Source organism: Drosophila melanogaster, chromosome X (genome assembly GCF_000001215.4).
Source record: "Drosophila melanogaster chromosome X".
Lineage (NCBI taxonomy): Eukaryota > Metazoa > Arthropoda > Insecta > Diptera > Drosophilidae > Drosophila > Drosophila melanogaster.
Window position 1 is genome coordinate 6952965 of NC_004354.4, and position 20593 is coordinate 6973557.

General features: G+C 42.9%; 4 protein-coding genes across 6 annotated transcripts in view; 2 read left to right on the plus strand and 2 right to left on the minus strand.

Moving 5' to 3' along the window:
• The window catches only part of CG14431 (uncharacterized protein), a 60553-nt gene extending 44688 nt beyond the window's left edge, over positions 1 to 15865 (plus strand). The window contains exons 3-4 of one of the 3 annotated variants that reach the window (NM_001298044.1): positions 9211 to 11281; positions 11768 to 15865. In NM_001298044.1, coding sequence (NP_001284973.1) covers positions 9211 to 11281; positions 11768 to 12828 — 3132 coding nt within the window. In that variant the 3' untranslated portion in view covers positions 12829 to 15865. Of the gene's footprint in view, positions 1 to 9210; positions 11336 to 11767 lie in introns of all 3 variants that reach the window. The other 2 variants (NM_001382030.1, NM_132141.5) reach the window with 2 other exon arrangements.
• Positions 5068 to 15786, minus strand: Setd3 (SET domain containing 3). Its single transcript, NM_167100.3, has 3 exons — positions 14760 to 15786; positions 6025 to 6282; positions 5068 to 5971 (listed from the first exon to the last, which is right to left on the minus strand). Exons 1-3 carry the CDS (start codon positions 15626 to 15628, stop codon positions 5485 to 5487), a joined length of 1614 nt encoding a protein of 537 aa, NP_727144.1. The 5' UTR covers positions 15629 to 15786; the 3' UTR covers positions 5068 to 5484.
• Positions 15866 to 16953: 1088 nt separating the features above from the next.
• On the plus strand, positions 16954 to 19301 carry CG4586 (uncharacterized protein). The gene is made up of 2 exons (NM_132143.3): positions 16954 to 18012; positions 18121 to 19301. The coding sequence occupies exons 1-2, from the start codon at positions 17054 to 17056 to the stop codon at positions 19193 to 19195; spliced, it is 2034 nt and encodes a 677-aa protein (NP_572371.1). The 5' UTR covers positions 16954 to 17053; the 3' UTR covers positions 19196 to 19301.
• Positions 19302 to 19359: 58 nt separating this feature from the next.
• Positions 19360 to 20429, minus strand: CG3040 (uncharacterized protein). Its single transcript, NM_132144.3, has one exon. It carries the CDS (start codon positions 20209 to 20211, stop codon positions 19495 to 19497), a length of 717 nt encoding a protein of 238 aa, NP_572372.1. The 5' UTR covers positions 20212 to 20429; the 3' UTR covers positions 19360 to 19494.
• Between the last annotated feature and the right edge of the window lie 164 nt (positions 20430 to 20593).

Sequence of the window (20593 nt, forward strand, 5' to 3'; positions counted from 1 at the left end):
AAAAAGTGAAAACATTTTAACTGGAAATGTGTTTTAGGCTATCATAATCAGTAGCAGGTGTCTACTGAAAACCAACTTGGGAATCAGAGTTAACTTAATTTATTAGAGATAATGTTTTGCGGTTTTTTAGTTGTAACTTCGCAAAATGAAGACGCACAGATACGAAACATACTGTTTTTTGCAGCTGACAACCCAACCTAACGACCCATTACCCTTTTTAGATGATTTGGTTAAAATAATTTTTTTCGAAATTTTCACTTTTTTATAAGGGGTAACATCACGTTTTTTTTTTTCGAAAAATGGTGAAATTTAAAAATTTTTAGCTGGGAATGCCACTGGATAGGAAATTAAGCTACGAATTCAACAAGGTATGGCATTCCACATTTGAACTTCCATTAAAAAAGTTGTACGTAAATTTCCGATATTTTTCTTACTAAAAATCAACCCCCATTTTTCAACAAAAATTAGCGATTTTTTTATTGGTTTTTTAGTTGTAACTTCGCAAAATTAAGACTCACGGATACGAAACATACTGTTTTTTGCAGCTGACAACCCAACCTAACGACCCATTACCTTTTTTAGATGATTTGGTTAAAATAATTTTTTTCGAAATTTTCACTTTTTTATAAGGGGTAACATCACGTTTTTTTTCGAAAAATGGTGAAATTTAAAAATTTTTAGCTGGGAATGCCACTGGATAGGAAATTAAGCTACGAATTCAACAAGGTATGGCATTCCACATTTGAACTTTCATTACAAAAGTTGTGCGTAAAATTCTGATATTTTTCTTACTAAAAATCAAGACCCATTTTTTAAAACTAAAATTAGCGATTTTTTATTGGTTTTCTAGTTGTAACTTCGCAAAATTAAGACTCACGGATACGAAACATACTGTTTTTTGCAGCTGACAACCCAACCTAACGACCCATTACCTTTTTTAGATGATTTGGTTAAAATAATTTTTTTCGAAATTTTCACTTTTTTATAAGGGGTAACATCACGTTTTTTTTCGAAAAATGGTGAAATTTAAAAATTTTTAGCTGGGAATGCCACTGGATAGGAAATTAAGCTACGAATTCAACAAGGTATGGCATTCCACATTTGAACTTTCATTAGAAAAGTTGTACGTAAAATTCTGATATTTTTCTTACTAAAAATCAAGACCCATTTTTTAACCAAAATTAGCGATTTTTTTATTGGTTTTTTAGTTGTAACTTCGCAAAATTAAGACTCACGGATACGAAACATACTGTTTTTTGCAGCTGACAACCCAACCTAACGACCCATTACCTTTTTTAGATGATTTGGTTAAAATAATTTTTTTCGAAATTTTCACTTTTTTATAAGGGGTAACATCACGTTTTTTTTCGAAAAATCGCGAAATTTAAAAATTTTTAGCTGGGAATGCCACTGGATAGGAAATTAAGCTACGAATTCAACAAGGTATGGCATTCCACATTTGAACTTTCATTACAAAAGTTGTGCGTAAAATTCTGATATTTTTCTTACTAAAAATCAAGACCCATTTTTTAAAACTAAAATTAGCGATTTTTTATTGGTTTTCTAGTTGTAACTTCGCAAAATTAAGACTCACGGATACGAAACATACTGTTTTTTGCAGCTGACAACCCAACCTAACGACCCATTACCTTTTTTAGATGATTTGGTTAAAATAATTTTTTTCGAAATTTTCACTTTTTTATAAGGGGTAACATCACGTTTTTTTTCGAAAAATCGCGAAATTTAAAAATTTTTAGCTGGGAATGCCACTGGATAGGAAATTAAGCTACGAATTCAACAAGGTATGGCATTCCACATTTGAACTTTCATTACAAAAGTTGTGCGTAAAATTCTGATATTTTTCTTACTAAAAATCAACCCCCATTTTTCAACAAAAATTAGCGATTTTTTTATTGGTTTTTTAGTTGTAACTTTGCAAAATTAAGACTCACGGATACGAAACATACTGTTTTTTGCAGCTGACAACCCAACCTAACGACCCATTACCTTTTTTAGATGATTTGGTTAAAATAATTTTTTTTCGAAATTTTCACTTTTTTATAAGGGGTAACATCACGTTTTTTTTCGAAAAATGGTGAAATTTAAAAATTTTTAGCTGGGAATGCCACTGGATAGGAAATTAAGCTACGAATCCAACAAGGTATGGCATTCCACATTTGAACTTCTATTACAAAAGTTGTACGTAAAATTCTGATAATTTTCTTACTAAAAATCAAGACCCTTTTTTTTAACCAAAATTATCGTTTTTTTATTGGTTTTTTAGTTGTAACTTTGCAAAATTAAGACTCACGGATACGAAACATACTGTTTTTTGCAGCTGACAACCCAACCTAACGACCCATTACCTTTTTTAGATGATTTGGATAAAATAATTTTTTTCGAAATTTTCACTTTTTTATAAGGGGTAACATCACGTTTTTTTTCGAAAAATCGCGAAATTTAAAAATTTTTAGCTGGGAATGCCACTGGATAGGAAATTAAGCTACGAATTCAACAAGGTATGGCATTCCACATTTGAACTTTCATTAGAAAAGTTGTACGTAAAATTCTGATATTTTTCTTACTAAAAATCAAGACCCATTTTTTAACCAAAATTAGCGATTTTTTTATTGGTTTTTTAGTTGTAACTTTGCAAAATTAAGACTCACGGATACGAAACATACTGTTTTTTGCAGCTGACAACCCAACCTAACGACCCATTACCTTTTTTAGATGATTTGGTTAAAATAATTTTTTTCGAAATTTTCACTTTTTTATAAGGGGTAACATCACGTTTTTTTTCGAAAAATCGCGAAATTTAAAAATTTTTAGCTGGGAATGCCACTGGATAGGAAATTAAGCTACGAATTCAACAAGGTATGGCATTCCACATTTGAACTTTCATTAGAAAAGTTGTACGTAAAATTCTGATATTTTTCTTACTAAAAATCAAGACCCATTTTTTAACCAAAATTAGCGATTTTTTTATTGGTTTTTTAGTTGTAACTTTGCAAAATTAAGACTCACGGATACGAAACATACTGTTTTTTGCAGCTGACAACCCAACCTAACGACCCATTACCTTTTTTAGATGATTTGGTTAAAATAATTTTTTTCGAAATTTTCACTTTTTTATAAGGGGTAACATCACGTTTTTTTTCGAAAAATCGCGAAATTTAAAAATTTTTAGCTGGGAATGCCACTGGATAGGAAATTAAGCTACGAATTCAACAAGGTATGGCATTCCACATTTGAACTTTCATTACAAAAGTTGTGCGTAAAATTCTGATATTTTTCTTACTAAAAATCAACCCCCATTTTTCAACAAAAATTAGCGATTTTTTTATTGGTTTTTTAGTTGTAACTTCGCAAAATTAAGACTCACGGATACGAAACATACTGTTTTTTGCAGCTGACAACCCAACCTAACGACCCATTACCTTTTTTAGATGATTTGGTTAAAATAATTTTTTTCGAAATTTTCACTTTTTTATAAGGGGTAACATCACGTTTTTTTTTTTCGAAAAATGGTGAAATTTAAAAATTTTTAGCTGGGAATGCCACTGGATAGGAAATTAAGCTACGAATTCAACAAGGTATGGCATTCCACATTTGAACTTTCATTAGAAAAGTTGTACGTAAAATTCTGATATTTTTCTTACTAAAAATCAAGACCCATTTTTTAACCAAAATTAGCGATTTTTTTATTGGTTTTTTAGTTGTAACTTCGCAAAATTAAGACTCACGGATACGAAACATACTGTTTTTTGCAGCTGACAACCCAACCTAACGACCCATTACCTTTTTTAGATGATTTGGTTAAAATAATTTTTTTCGAAATTTTCACTTTTTTATAAGGGGTAACATCACGTTTTTTTTCGAAAAATTGTGAAATTTAAAAATTTTTAGCTGGGAATGCCACTGGATAGGAAATTAAGCTACGAATTCAACAAGGTATGGCATTCCACATTTGAACTTTCATTAGAAAAGTTGTACGTAAAATTCTGATATTTTTCTTACTAAAAATCAAGACCCATTTTTTAACCAAAATTAGCGATTTTTTTATTGGTTTTTTAGTTGTAACTTCGCAAAATTAAGACTCACGGATACGAAACATACTGTTTTTTGCAGCTGACAACCCAACCTAACGACCCATTACCTTTTTTAGATGATTTGGTTAAAATAATTTTTTTCGAAATTTTCACTTTTTTATAAGGCATCACGTTTTTTTTCGAAAAATCGCGAAAATTAAAAATTTTTAGCTGGGAATGCCACTGGATAGGAAATTAAGCTACGAATCCAACAAGGTATGGCATTCCACATTTGAACTTTCATTACAAAAGTTGTGATAGAAATTCCGATATTTCTTTACTAAAAATTAAGACTAGTTTTTTTTGGTGAATAATTGGCGAGACCAAGAAAAAAAAACACGTCGCTCAAGTTTTGGAACTCGCCTGGTAATTTAAACCGAAAAATCTCACAATTTACCTTACCAAATGCGCACTTTTGTGAAAAATGGGAAAATAAAGTTCCGATCTGGAAGGCAGGACACTTTCCGTTTTTTAATAATAATTTTCAAAATAGTGTACAAAACAATGGACTCTTTTACGGAAAAATTATAAAATTATATATTTTTGGTACATCAAAATAATTCAGAAAGCTAAAGAACCGAATTTTATGTGTAAAAGTATTCATGAAAAGATAAAAAAGAATTTCGTTTAATCATTTTGACGTTGTCAAATTTAAATGTACAATTTCATTTCCGTTCCTCCGCGTTCTGCAACCGACCTATGACCTCCGAAAAGACACATTGGGCGCAATCAAATACTTTGCTTCTATAGACAAGGCATCCGCATCCACATACATCCATATAGCCAGTGTCGGATGGTTTGGCAGCAAGCGGGGGATTGATTTTGCAAATTGATTGGTTTTTGAGGCTGTCACAGCTGGACGTCTGGCAGTCAATTAGTTATGGGCAATTAAATGAACCGAAGTGGAATTTTACTCAACCCTCGTGACCTGGAAGAGATGCAACCGCAACTTAAATAGTTTTTGTTTTTTTTTTTTGACCTATCTTATATTTAGTCATAAAAACTTCTTGACAAAATTATAAAAGGTTACATTGCGCTGTTAGACTTCATTTTTAATTCCAAAATACTAAAACTGTCATGATTGTAATTAATAAAATAAACAAACATAAAACAATAAAACGCTATATCCTAGAATGCGCGTAGCACACTAGACGAACACGAGTTTAAAATCTAGCAGAATATTCCGTTACTCAATGTACAACAAATCCATCGTTGTAGAATTATAAGTTATTTTGGTATCCAACTTCAAAACCTGTTGACTTAAACTTTCAGTTAAAATAAGTTAAGTAATGGTAGAAAAAAAAAAATAGATAGCTAATTGCTAATGCTAGACTGAGTTATTGATTTCGCTTTCGATGGCCACTCGAATTTTGTGGGTTGTCTGCTTAAATCCCTAGACCTTGCGATGCTCTTGGGCGTATTGTAAAGCTCCGGCGAGAATGCTTCGCTCTAAACGGCGATACAGGAAGAGCATGAGCTCGATCTCCTGGCCATCCTTGAGTTCCAGCTCCTTCACTTCGTCGGCCTCATGCATTTCCTTATTAAAGACGGCCAGAAGCAGCTTCAACCTGTCCTCCAGGAACTGCCACGTTCGTGTCTCGTGATCCGTCTCCAGGGCGCAGTCGATGTGCAGCAGGTCCCCGGCCCGGTCCAAGTCGCTGCACCAGTGATCCAACTGCTCGGCGCTCATCTTGAAAACCCGAACGAATGCCAGCAACTCCTTGGAAATGAAATCCGGCGCAGGCAGCACACGCAGCTCTGCGGTGTGCCGGATGTTCAGCTTGTCCAGAATGCTTGCCCTCTTCGCAGCAAGAGCGTCCGTGAGACTCAGGCCTACACGAATATTAACATAGTCCTTGGTGTTGTTAGGGTCTACGAAACTATAAAGTAAATGATGAATATAAGATAAGATGATAAGATGTAAGATGCTTACCCATTGTGCACTAGAAGATCAGTATTCGACCGATCGCCATAGTAGATGAAAAACTGTTCTCCAGTGTTAACAGCTTCCTGAGCGGTGCATTCCAGTTGCCTGGACACGGTGGCATAGAAGGAGGTTATCTTGCCCGGCCTATGGTTCGCCATATCCCAGTACGGAATCAAAGCCGAGATCAATTTTGGCCCGTCCTCTGATTCTTGTTTTTCGCTGGGCACCAAATTCTGCCGGGTCATCACTGTGGAAACGGCCCATCTGAAAGATACAATGTAAGGTGCTATGAAAAAAACTGTTAAAAAAAACCTTTAAATATTATAATTATTTTTGTCTCCCAAACTATAGAGCAGAGTACCATTTGGTCGACTTGGTTCCAAGCATTTCTTTTCCCCCGTTTTTTTTTTTTTGGCTATGTTTGGCTTCTTTTTTCGCTTTACTGCGGTTTCTGCTGCTTCGGCCACAAAGAAAAGTTTTTCATTTAATTGTGCATAAATTTTTCAATTTAATTATGAAAAGCAGCAACTTGTTTGAAGTGGTTTGGGGTGTGAGTAGCCACTCACTTTGTTAGAAATCACCATGGACAAGATCTAGAAAAGCTATTGCAGTAAGTTTTCACCCTTTTTCCCTCTCTTCACCATATTTATTTCTGGGCAGCAGTGGAAAGAAGCAGAGAAGTTGTAAACTTTTTCTCGAAGCCTTTGTATTGGCTGTTATGTCTTACCAACCAGCCTCTTTACAGAAGCGGCAGGGTATTTTTATTAAAAGTAATAAGTTATCAGGTGGCAGTGCTGCCAGTGTTGGAAAGGCTCGAGCGAGTGCGGCCCTTTGTGGCGTCTGTACCTAGAAAAAAGTTAATCAGCATTCAAGGGTCTGCTGCTTTACTTTCTACCTTTCTACTTTCCTAATTTCCTAGTTAATCGGATAACTGAACTTGAATGCGCCATTAAGTTATTTAGTATGGCAAGCTTTTTCCTTTGTCGACATATATACATTTTCAGTGATGGCTGCACCGGGGGCAATTGTACAGTTTTCCATTTTGTATCCGTAAGAGGTTTATGACTTTAAGTGAGAAACACGCATTGTGTTCAACTAAAGACGAGAGAAATATAAATTATATTGCGTGCTAGTTTTGATTGACATTTTTGTGATAATTTCGTAACTATATATTCTTTGTAGGGAAAACGGTGTTTTTTTTTGTTAATGTATCCTGACATTTATCGATGAAAATCGACTGGCTTAAGGGTCTCACAAGGACGGCATCTTTTTTCTCCCTCCCCTCATCGACAAAGTTGCCTGGAGGTAACAACCAAGGATGAAGGATGCCAGACTCGGGGAGCCAGGTGCGCTTCTCACCTGTCATTTACAAAGGGAAGTGAGTCAGCCATCCAGTCCGGCATCCAGGCATCCTGCCATCCGGATTTAATAAACTCTCCGAACTGACATTTTCAAGTGACTCGAATTGTCGACGTCTTTTGTGGCTTTCTGCGTCTCTGTTGCCCTTCGATCTTTGGCTTGCCATTACGCCTCAAAATAATATGTGTCAAAAACAAGCCTTTGAATGCTGCTGCTCTCCAATTGGAAATGCAGAATGCTAAATGCAACTTGCTTGCCGCAGACAAGTTAAAAATTCTTATCCTGTAATTGGGATTCGTGTGAAACTCATCTCTTAATTTAGTGGATTCCAATACCTAATTTCCTATATGATCCACCTATCTGCTGGCAACAAAAAATGTTGATTTATGATTCTGGCAAACAGTTTTACCTGGCTTTGCCATATTGGTTTGCCGGTCAAGTTGAGACTCTTACGATACAAATTGGCGACGTGAGGTCACCTCCTACTTCCCCCAGCCTTCGTCTGTCTTCATTATGCATGCATATTCCGGCAGTTTCCCTCCCAACCCCCTTTTACGGCTGTTCCTTTTTCACGGGGGAAATGCTAGAAACTTAGAACAAATTGAAAATGGTGCAGAAAGGAACAAAAAAAAAGTTAAAGAAAGCTGACTCGAAAGAGATGTCACAGCAAATGACGTGAGAGAAATGCGTGTAATGGTCGGAGGTTGCAGTCTGGGAATCCATTCCATACCATGCCATACTATTCGGAACGACTCGATTCGATTTTCCGGGGCTTATGCAACGATTGTTTCCTGTTCTCCATTATTTGTGCATTGTTTGCATGTTTTTGCCAGCAGGATTTCTTGTATTTCTTTTGGCATTGTAATGAGTTGTTTCCGTACAAGTTTTCCATAAATAGTTTGCCTTCTGGCTTTTGGTTCAATTATTTCGGCATCTGTCTGGCCAATCGATGGGGTCAAAAAGGTGAAACCGCAAAGGGGATGTCATAATGCATTAGTCTGATTAAATGACAAGGATGTCCATCGCCTTTGCCGGCAGTTAATCAAAGGCAAACATACCGAGCACTCAAATACATATATTATTCATGGCCTAATATATATGCATGCATTCCGCCTGTTCGTAATCAATCCTGTATCCTGTATGCATCTTTATCTGGTCTTCCGTTCGCTTCTCTTGCCAGTCGAAAATTGAAAATTAATTACATAAGCTCATGCCAGCTGCAGAGACACGCCCCTTTTGGCCCACCTCCCTGGCAATACAGTATTTCTCATAATTATGTGCAAAGGTTTTTTGAATAAAAATATATATATACAATTATCGACAAATTTTCTGAATAGAAATATAAACGTACAAATGAAATCTATCCGCATTTTAGTATTTGAATAATACACATAAAAATTGGAGCGTCAGCATCATTTAGTCTTCTATAACAAAAACATCCAACTATGACCTTAATGTTGATGACTTTCGTTTCCACAAATGTTTCTTGTTTTCGAAAGGAAATGGCAAAGGAGTGCAGCAGATGGCTTTTTCTCCAACAAACAACAGACATTTGATTAAATGTCAATAATTCGAAATGAGCGAAGGTTTTCACAAGCATGTTCGGGAAACTGATTATGAAGGAAAGCCAATGAAGAGCGATCCAAATATTTATTGATTCCATCAATCAGATGGCACGGGCTCATCCATCACACCGTTTATTTATGTGGTTTAAGTTGAGAAAGTGTTTTTGTACACTTAGAGAACTGATATGGGGACTTCCAATAGCAATATACTTAATACATTCATTTAGGAAAACAATCGTTTGATTATTAACTTCTTTTTTTCTTACAGCTGCTGCAGACAGGTGTTTCCCTGATTGTGGAGGATTCAAAGGGCTCGGGCGATGGTAGCGGAAGTGGAATTGGTGCCACATCCAACCGTCGTCGTACTGCTCAGTTGGCAACTCGTAAGCGGAAACGACGCCCCCAACTTCCGCTGGCCACAATGGGGGCCACGGAGGAGGATTCTGGTCCAGAACCGACATCAGCTTACTGGCGCGGTCATGTGGAGGATGATGCAGACGCACTGCGAAGAAGGAATCAACCCTTGGTGAGGGAACCCATGGCCGCTCTCGAAAGAGATCGCGAACGGGAGAAACAGCGCAAGCGAGTAGAGCCCACGGATGCCAGTCCGCAGGGCAGTAGTCCCAGCAAAGCCTATCGTCGCCCATATGGCCAGGCCAAAAAGGAACCCATTGTCGATGCTGGCGCTGCGACACCTACCAAAACTTCTGTGGATTTGAAGAACATCCTGAAGAATTCCGGAGGTCTGAGTCTCAGTGAAATCCTGCAGCAGAAAAATCTTTCGTTGGACGATCTGCTCAAGGGTAAACAGAATGCTCTGTTGGCACTGCAAACCACAGCCGTTGCCCCACCAGCCTCCACGTATTCCTCCCCAGGCTCACGAGCGGATCCCCCGAAAAAGCTGTCTAACCAACAGAACAAACAGGGTGTGCGGAGATTGCCTGCTGCGTATACCACAACTAGCACCACTGGCAACGATGAGGATGAATCCGTGATAGCCAAAAACAAGGCCAAATTCCCTAACGCCCTGCAGCGCCTTAAGCTCTTTGGCAGCTCTTCGCGGGAGAGCGGCACTACAAGACGCATTTTGGGTGGAGTCAATGGTCACAGTAGCACCACCATGGCCACCAGCACCACTGCAAGTGCAAGCGCCACTAGCACCACCACCCGGGTGCCACTCTACAAGAAGCGGCAGCATCTTCGGTCCACCCTAAAGCCACCAGGACTTTTCAAGCCGATCACTAGCAGCACCACTAGCACCACCACAGCAACGGCAGTGACCACCACTCAGGAAGTGGAAACTAGCACCGCTTACTCCTACTCCACTAGCACCACGGTGGTTAATAACGTGGAGGAAAGTCGTGAGGAGGAGAGGGAAAACTCGGAGGAAAGCGAACGGGAAGATGAGCAGGATCAGGAACAAAGTCAGGAGAATCAGGAGAACCAGGAGGTGGTGGAACCCGATTCCAGTGAGGCAGAGTCTGGAGAAGGCATTCCGCCCACCGAGACACCAGAACCACCAGCTGCTCCTTCCTTTGCGCCCGGAAGTCCGCGCTATCGTCTGCGAAATTCCAGTGTGAAAGAGAATCAAAAGCGATTAAAGGATAACTTTATAGGGAGCAATAATGGAGAGAGTAGTGAGGAGGTGGATCCGGTTGAGGCTTCACCTAGTTCTACCACATCAGCTACACCATCAAACAAAAACAGCGAAGAACTTAATTACGGAGAGGACGAGCTGGAGAACTTTTTCGACGAAGTGGAGAGTCACACGCATCACACTCGCGTGCCAGCACCACCAGCACTTGCGCCTGCACCACCAGCAAGGTCGCCCACTCCTGCAGCAGCAGCACCACCACCTCCACCACCACCACCCTCTCCCTCCTATGAACCACCACCACCGTCCTATGCACCACCACCTTCTTTATCGGCGGCAAAGCCACCGCAATTGAATGTCATAGACGATGTGGACGACCGCACCGATCTGCTGGAACTCATTGAGGATCGGCGGTCGGGTAATCGACTGTTTAAGGTTCTGGAGCAGCGCAACATGACCCTGGAGGAGCTGATCGAGCACCGCAAACGCGGCTCTAGCCAACTGCATCTGTCCACCATCGTGAACGGCGGCGATGAGCACTCGCGTCTGTATCCCGGCCAGAAGGTTCTGCTGCAGGATAACATGGACATTGTTACGGCCTTCGAGAACTTTCCGCACTTTAATCTAATGGATCTGAAGAGCGTCAAGCCCGATGAGATCAAGACCGACTCGCAAGGCTCAAGCTACTTCACCTCCATCATCGATATCGAGCCAAATGACGAGGTCAAACCGATGGGAAGTCGAGGTATTACGGCTTTAAGGTTGCGCCAGCAACGCCAGCGATTGGCGGAGGCCAGGGGCGTGGCAGGAAGAGGGGGCGGGGCCGGGAAAGGGGGCAGTGGCAGGAGGGGTGAAAGGTCGGGATGAGGTCTTTTGCTCCTTCGCGGGCTTCCACATATAGAAACATTAGCTAACAACAACTAAATATATATTGAAAGTACGAGTAGTTGGCATAAGCCCCTCAAAACAATAAAATCTAATCAAATAGTTTGCTTAAGTTCAATTAGAAAGTAGAATTGTATTGTAATGGCATAAATAATTGTTGGTTAAATGGATTTACATAAATAGCCATTAAGATCCCTGCCTGCCAGCTGCCCTATGATTCTTCCTAACTTGACCCTTTACTTTTTTGAATTGCCTTCAAAGACTAAATAACTTCCTCCGTTTCTCGCCCCGCTCGCTCTGTCTTAATCTCGTTCAGCTTCCTGTCGCTCAAATGCTTTCCTTTCAGGTCCCGCCTACGCACAGACATCTTCCTCATCGGCGACCATTGGAGCCGGAACTGGAACCATTTCGATCAATTCGCGTGGCGAAAAGTCGCTGGGATTCTTCCCGTCGTGGAAGACGCTGGCACTCGCCTCCTTGGCCACGGCCACCGAGGAGAGGAATCCTTATTTCCTGCCACCGCCTCGACTGCTGCTCGACGGAAGTTCCCAGGAGGCGGACTCCAACGTTGATTCGGAGCCCACCAGCATTGACATTGATCTAAGCGTGAGTCCTTATGGCGGCAACTCCTCCTCGATGGCGGATAACAGTCGGCTGCCGCCGAATAACGATGTGATCGATGAGATCGAGAACGAGGTGGCGCGGGCACACGATCTCCTGGATCTGGAGCTCTCCGGTCCGGGATTCCATCGCAGTCCTGCTGCAGCGGCGGCCACATCCGCCGTATCGCAGCAGCATTTGAGCAGCTTGTACGCCAGCATGCCATCCGGGATCAAGTCCGCGATTGTGGCCAGCACGGCGATAGTGGTCACCGCGTTGGCCACCTTCCTGGTCATCTTCGTCGTGTGCCGATGGAAACAGCAGCGCAGGAGAAAGAGCAGCTACCTGCGCACCTACAATGCGATGAAGAGCAAGCTGCCGCAGATGGCGCAGCCATCGCGTCGTTCCTCGATGCGCCAGCACATGGAAGAGCTGGTCATTGGATCCAGTTCGGGAACAGGGGCTGGATCTGGATCAGGATCGGGATCTAAGACGGGCATAGCCAGCATCTCCACTTCGGTGGCCTGTTGCACGCCCGTTCATCAGCTGCAGCGGCAGAGTTCAATGCTCTTTGCCCGCGATGGATCCGCCACGATGAGCACCGCCACCTCGCTGACCACGAATAGCACCACGAATACCACCATTACAACGGGGGCGCAGCCACCTGCTCCACCGGAGGCGCTGAGTGGGCGTGGCCTGGCCATTTCGCTGAGAAGTGCTCAACAGAAGCTGAACACAATGGATCCCAGTTCGCCGGAGGTGCAGGAATATCTATTCGACACACTGCGCAAATCCTTCGACAATTAGGCAATAGGCAGTAGGCTCCTCTAGTAACAATAGACCGTTGTTTAGGCCAAGTTTTATATAAATGTACACTTAACACACACACACACACAATGACATCCCCCCAACACACACAAGCATACACACTCTAACGCGAAGGAGCAAAAGTTAGTCGATTAATTAGTTTAAGCAGGTAGGAGGTGGAATTTTTTTGAACTCGATTAGAGGAACATTCTGTGAGAGAAAGTAAAACTAACAAAAAACCAACCTAGAAAACACATTTAGACAGTGCGTGGCATGGCCATAAGGCGCTTTGTAAGAAAAGGTTCAAAAAGATTGTGCAGACATACAGTTTAAAAAGAATAGTGTTCATTTTTAAATATTTTCATGACAGATTGGAATGTAAACTGTATAGTCCACTTTATGTTATTTATTTTTACTTTATTTATTTTCTGATTCATTTGTATCGTTGTAGACCGCAAAACCTAGTTCAATCCGCCCTACGTTTATGGCGCGCACTGTTGCTAGTCTCTAAGCTCGGCAAACTATCGTTTCCAACTATCTAGACCTAATGTACGATTATGATCCATCAACTAACGCGACTCTATCAACTAAATCATAGGACACGGCATTCAAATGGGTTTCTTAGCACGAGATAAAGACGAAAACTAACTTAAATACAGAACAACAGAACAGGATCTTAGCCAAACAAGGTACAGTTGTGTTCAGACACTTTCCCAAAAAAAGGCCCAAATCGAATAAATATTGAAATTCGAGAAAGCAAAATAAAACCATTTATGAGGACAATAAATATTAATGAGGAAATTACGAAAACAAAATAAATAAAAACCAAAAGAAAATGAAGAAAACTGTGTTCGATACGATTTAACTGAAGCAAACTTCTTTCTGGCACTGACTAAAATACCAAAATTTAATTGAATTTAGATCAAGGCAAGGCATAAATGGGCGCTATGTGGGCGTGGTCATTAGCACAACAATACCAACAGCAACAACAACAACAACACTAATATTTTAAATGCGCAAAATGTACTGCAAAAACCAAGAAGTGAAAATAGATGAAACACCTGTATTTATTTCGTAGTGCAGGCACTTTATTTTTGATTTGATTTTCGTTACCACCCCCGCCCCTCTCACTAGGCAGTAGAACATCTGGCGACAGTATATATATATATATATATATATTTATATATATAAATATAATTATATATTTAAGCACGCTCAAATATGTATGTAAATAAGTTTCAATTTGATTTTTTTGAGAAATAAAATGTAGAACAAATTGTGGCAAAGATTTCAAGCATTTCGAAAGCACTTGACTAACCGCATGACTCGCTGGGGTTTTCGACCACAACCGAAGATTGGTGTCGAAATCGCGGCACTATAAATACAGAAGCGAGTGGAGAACCAGAACCACAACCACAACCAGACCCATCCCAGTGCACCATGACCCAGCCGTCGCAAGTGGAAGCGGATCCGTAAATAGATCGTAGATCTTCGGCAAAACAATGCGATCACAATGCCAGACGGGAAGGTCAACAATGGTCGGGCAATCTGGCCATATGCATCTACTCTCGCTTTAAAACAAACAGCACCAGCTGTAAGTGAACATGTAATTTATGGCCAGTGGGACAACTGGCAGATTCAGAGGCCTCTCTGCAGCAAAAACAAGCCCAAACTAAACCGAAAAACACACTTAGGGAAAGATCAACACGAGGGCAGGATTTAAAAATGGAATTCCGGAAAGGTATACAATATTTCTATTTCTAGGCCAACTGAAAAGATCTTCAGAGCAGAAAACTTGGCCTTAAGCCATCTTTTTAGCACAGAATCATATTTCTTCTTAAACTTAGTAGAACAAACTTTAAAAGTAGCGATATTTTTTTAAGGCACCTTTAGCACCTTTATTGCAATCCCAAATCTCAATCGAAACTCACCTGTATAGCTTGTAGCAGAGTCCGTGCTGCGTGAAAAAGAGGCCTCTTTCGCCCGGATGGCTCCTGTTCCCGGTGCTCGGCTCAGTCATGGTGTGGGCGTACTTGTAGAGGAAGGCGTACTGCTTGGCGATGACGCGACACTGACGCATTGCCAGAGCGGCTGCAGCGGTGCCCCGGAGGAGCTCCATCTGCTTGGTGGTAAAGTATAGCACGGTGTTGTATTTGGCAGGCAGAACATCAATGTAGGGCCGCCACTCGCTGAACTCGCCACGGATCTTCTCGATGACCAGATCATAGGCCAGGTTCAAGTGGGTGGCCTGCGTCATTTTGCCAAATAGGCGGCAATCGGAGTTGTTTTCCTCGGATAAGATGAGCTTCCGGGGCACGCTGAGCACCAGCTCATCCTTGGCCAACGGTCGGGTGGCCCGCAGACCCAGTTGGTAGCCGGGAAAGATGGCTATCTCCAGTCCCTCACTGTGAACTCCGCCATCTTTGGCCCACGCACTGAACGCCTCCACTTTGGCCAGACGGGTCTGATCGTCGGGGGAATCGCTGATCTGCGGACACACTGCTTGGCTGAGTGGCTCCTCCAGGATCATGATTTGTTTGAGCAGCTCCTGTAGCTGCCCGTACTGCTTCCATTCCTCGTTGGGATTCGCCGGTTGCTTTTCCACCAAGTCAAGCAGTTCCTCGACGAGCTTGTTTAGTTGGCTCCTCTTTTTGCCGTTTAAACTGGGCAACGAACTGGCCGCCTGCTGGTCCTCAAAATCCTCGACTGCTGTGCCGGATGCGGATGCAGTTACTCCGTTTTGTTGTGGCTGCTGTTGCTGCTGTTTTGTCTTCTTGTTGCGCTTCGTGTTCTTACCCATGGCGGTGCCGTTGGTGGGAGCGAGAGAGAAAGACAGAGAGAGAGGAAGACAGAAAGCTAAGCGGTACCGGCGGCCCAAAACAACAACAGCCAAATAAGGAAAATAAAGTCGAGAAATCTGCACGCGGGCGATCAGCTGGCCGGCAGTGTGGCCATTCGTCGGGCGCCACTAAATTACTCCGACAATTGGTCACACATTCGACGAGCTTTTATGCTGAAAACTTTTTAATAGGGGTACTCCTAAGCTTTTTTTTATTACAAAACTTATGTTTTCTTGTAAAATAAATTGTAATTCACGTTGCATTTTTGGCACATCAATAATATTATAATAATTACTCTTTATAGTTATTAAAATGGCCAGTGTTTTTTTATATTTTATGTTGCATTCTTGAAGAGCGGGAAATTTAAATTGAGAATTTGTCCTAAAATCCAGGTTGCAGAAGCTCGTATGTATAATAATATATTTATTTATTTATATAAATAAAATCGCTCTTTCCATGTCTTTTAGTTTCTATTTATAAACAATTTGACAATGGCCCATAGGGTTATCTTAGATTTTCTAAACGTCATCCAATTGAGAAACGTTATGTTGATAACAAGAAATCCACGAAATAAAAATGTTATTGTACGAAAAAGAAATAATTGTTTGTTGAGCTTTGTGGGTTTTTGCAAAACAAAAACAACAAGAAATATTTACGATTTTCTTATCTACGGTAAAAAAAACTTGAACTAAAAAACTAGGAGATAATGCCGCTCATCAGATGTTTACGCACTTTGTGCCATTTTTGGCTAGGGTGGACCAACACACAAATCAGCGTTTGAGTTAATAGTAAGAAACAAATTCCGTCCAAATATACAACCTAGGATACGAAATCTAAAACATGATAAGTGCATCTTGTAAGAAAGACGCAGTTTGAGAAACTTTCGACAAATACGGAATATGGTCCACCCTAAGGCGCTCAAGCAATTTGAGAGTGGCTCAGTTCTCAGTTCAGTGACTCCAATGCAGCAACAACGGCGGTTGGAGCACCAGCGGGCAGAGCGCGAAAGAGAGGCAGTGGTGGGGCTCCAAAGGCGTAGGCAGGATGGACCATCCAAAGGGGTTCCAGATCGCCTCTTCTGTATAAGTTATCCATAAATAGCTTATACACTGCATCCTTTATGAGTATAATGTGGTAAATGTATAAAGAATCCCGGTATATTAATTGGCAACTCATCTTTAATTTCGGATCACTGATAACCAACCATATTCCCCTGCTATCCCCGCCTTTGGTGACCTGGCTGCCATGTTTCGAGCTGCAGAACTGTTTCTTCCAGCCACCAACTTCTCAGTGCAATCGAGTCGTTCGAGCAGAGAAGTTGGGAAATCCCGTAGAAAAGTAAAACTCTAGGAAAAGAGAGATCGGGAAGGAGAGATAGAGCGATCATGTCTGTGAATGCGGATCTGCAGAGAGAGCGGGCGGCGGCCACCTTGGACAGCGAGGACTTTGCCCGCTGGTGGGCGGGTGGCTCTGGGCAGCTGGAGGAGCGCCGCGCCCTGGAAAGGCGTTTCTATGAGGATCCCGACTTCGCGGAGCCAGTGCATCCGAGCTGTCTGTCATACAAGGAGCGCTACGAACAGACCGTGGCCCGATCCACACGCTTCCTGGCCAAACTGCGCCAATGGCAGCGGGAGAAGCAGCCACAACTTCAGCTTAGTGTGAATATGCTGAGGGACTTTCGGCTGCTACTCTCCGGATCCCTGGGCACGGGCCTCTTCCAGCAGAGCTTCCCCCTTCGGGTGCATTTCTCCATGTTCATGACCACCTTGCTGAGCCAGGGAACCGAGGAGCAGCAGGCCCAGTGGCTCAATCGATCCTGGCACATGGACGGCGTCCTGGGCACCTATGCGCAAACGGAGCTGGGTCACGGCACCTTTGTCCGGGGCCTGGAAACCCGAGCCGACTACGATCCCATCACGCAGGAATTCATCCTGAACACCCCAACGCAAAGTTCATACAAGTGGTGGCCCGGCGGACTTGGTAATACCGCCAATGTGGCCATTGTGCTGGCCCAGCTATATGTGAAGGGCAAGCATTATGGCTTGCAATCATTTGTGGTGAGGATCAGGGACGAGAGGACACACGAACCGTTGACTGGAGTCGATGTGGGCGATATAGGACCTCGCCTGGGTGGCAATGGCGTTAACAACGGCTTTCTGGGACTCCGCGACGTGCGGATACCGCGCAATCAAATGCTGATGAAGAACGCCCAAGTCCTGACCGACGGCACCTTCGTCCAGGGTAGACCTCCGCTGCTGCTCTACGGCACAATGGTCTATGTGCGGGTAATTACCGTGAAGGATGTGCTCTTTGGACTGCTCCAGGCTGCCACCATTGCCACCAGGTGATTATATAGTTTCTGGGGATTATGTTTATCATAGCTGTTATTAAGCCCATAAAACACATTCAGCTCACCCAGGGTTCTTTAGATAATAATTATCATTATCTTTAGGTATTCCGTGGTGCGTCGCCAGAGCCGGATTAACAGCGATCAGCCGGAGGTCTCTGTTTTGGATCACATCACACAGCAGGCAAAGATTCTACCGCAAATTGCTCGAGGAGTGTCCTATCGCCTGGTATCCGATTGGCTGTGGCGCTTCTACGAGGACGTACTCCGCCAACTGGAGGATGAAAGCACGAAAGGACGCAACTCCCTGCCGGAGCTGCACGCCCTGAGCTGCTGCCTCAAGGCGGTGGCCACCGACGAGGCCAGCGAGGGAGTTGATCTGCTGCGCAAGAGTTGCGGTGGCCACGGATTCCTTTCCTCGGCGAATTTCGATAGCATCTATGGTCTGACCGCCGCCACATACACCTACGAGGGAGAGTACACAGTACTCCTGCTCCAGACAGCTCGTTTCCTCGTCCGGCAGTATGCGGATAGCTTAAAACGCAAGGTGCTGCCCTCCAGTGTCTCCTATTTGAGGGATACAGCCCGTTTGATTTGGGGCAAGAATCTGGTTGCGAATTGTGTGCGAGCGCTGGAGATTTCAGCCATGGAGCAGGTGCGTGATGCTTGGCAGACCCAGAAGATGCACCAATCCGGCAAGGTGAGTCCCGAGATGGCCAGCAATCTGGCTGGAAGGCAGCTCACCTCGGCTGCCATAGCCCATGCTCACGCATTCTTCACACGCAATGCACTGGAGCAAGTGGAAGCACTTCGAAAGAAGGGCGATCTTAGCCCGAATGTCTCACTCATCTTGGGCCAACTGGTTGAGCTTTTCGTCATCGATACATTCCTGCGACAGTCGGGATGCGTGCTGCGTTGGAACAACGGCATCACTGGCACCCAACTGCGCTTCGTGGAGCGTCGCTTTGAGGAGCTGCTGGCCAAGCTGCGACCCAATGCGGTGGCTCTGGTGGATGGATTCGATTTTCACGATCGTGTCCTGGGCTCCACGCTGGGGTGTCACGATGGCCGGGTGTACGAGCGTCTCATGGAGGAGGCACGCCGAAATCCGATCAACCAGGAGCCGGTCAACTCGTCCTTCCACAACCACTTGTTGCCCATGATGCGGGGAAAGCTGTGATGTGGGGCTGGTCTTTTGTTTTCTACATACGTATATGTTATTCACTAATTTTTGTATTGAAGTTGAATCATAACATTTTTTTTTAATAAAGGAAATAGGATTTCGCAATTGTTTGTTATTTTGCACTTACCATTTTCAAACTAACTTACTTGCTCGCCCTTGTTAAAGTTGTCTTTTTCCGATTTATTCGTATCGTTTTACACATTACACATATTGAATTAAGCTATTAAATTAGTTTACTCGGATAAATAAAGGCTGGGGTACACACAAAAAAAAAAGGGATTTGATCTGAATCGAGTCTAGAACATCTTCTTCCTGACCGCCGTATACCGCTCCATGTAGACATCGTAGCCATCGAGATCGGTGAACTGTTTCGAGTTGAACAGATTGCCGTCGACGGCCAGGTTGCAGATTTTCGAGTCCTTGAGGATCTTGGGTGTAAAGGCCGCTGCCTGAAGGCAGTTCTCCTCGAGCCGCAGTGTCTTCAGCTTGGGACAATCGGCTACTTCCTCCGCCAGCGAGGATATTTGGTTCTGGTTAAGGTTCAGTTCGGTCACAAACAGTCCGCCCACATCGGCGGGCACATCGGTGATCTTGTTCCTGGACAGGTCCAGGACATCCAGCTGCTTCAGACCGCACAGCATGGAGGGGAACTCCTTCAGCTGATTGTTGCTCAGATTCACGGTCTTCAGGTGCGTGCAATTGGCCAGGGTTTTGGGCAGCCTTGTCAGCATATTGTCCATCAGCAACAGCACCTCCAGCTTGGCCAGTTCGCCCACCACCTCGTTGAGTTCCACCAGTCGATTTCCGCTTAGATTGAGGTGCTTGAGTAGCGTCAGCTTGCCCAGTTCGTCGGGCACACGTTCGAAGCGATTCTCGGAGAGATCCAGGGTTTTCAGGACATTCGGGTAGGCCCTTAGCTGCAGTGGGAATTCTTGCAGCCGCTGCAAGGATATCTTCAGGATTCCCGTCTTCTGGGCCGTCTCCAGTTGTTGTTTTATCTGTTTATTGCCCATTGTAGCAGGGGTCTCTCCAGGGAATTCAAGGTTTTTCGCCTAATTAAGAGGTGGGCGGGTCGACTGATGACAAATCCAGATCTCACACTCTTCCTGCGCGGTATGTGTGCTCCGCTATCCTCGTTGTGCTTGCGTTTTACAGCAAACAAAACACTTTAACTAGCCAATTTAATTTTTATTTATTTATTTCTCTCCTGAGAAATATACCAGATGTGCAGAAAATGTGCCTAAAAATGCCATTGATTCGATGACAAAATGGATTAGAACTCAGATAGATATCTAGTGATGACGCAACCCTAAAGATTTAGCCGAGACAACTATTTCAAACACTGAAAACAATTTCATACTCTTTGGCTTAGGTAGTTACGATAAGTAAGCTTTT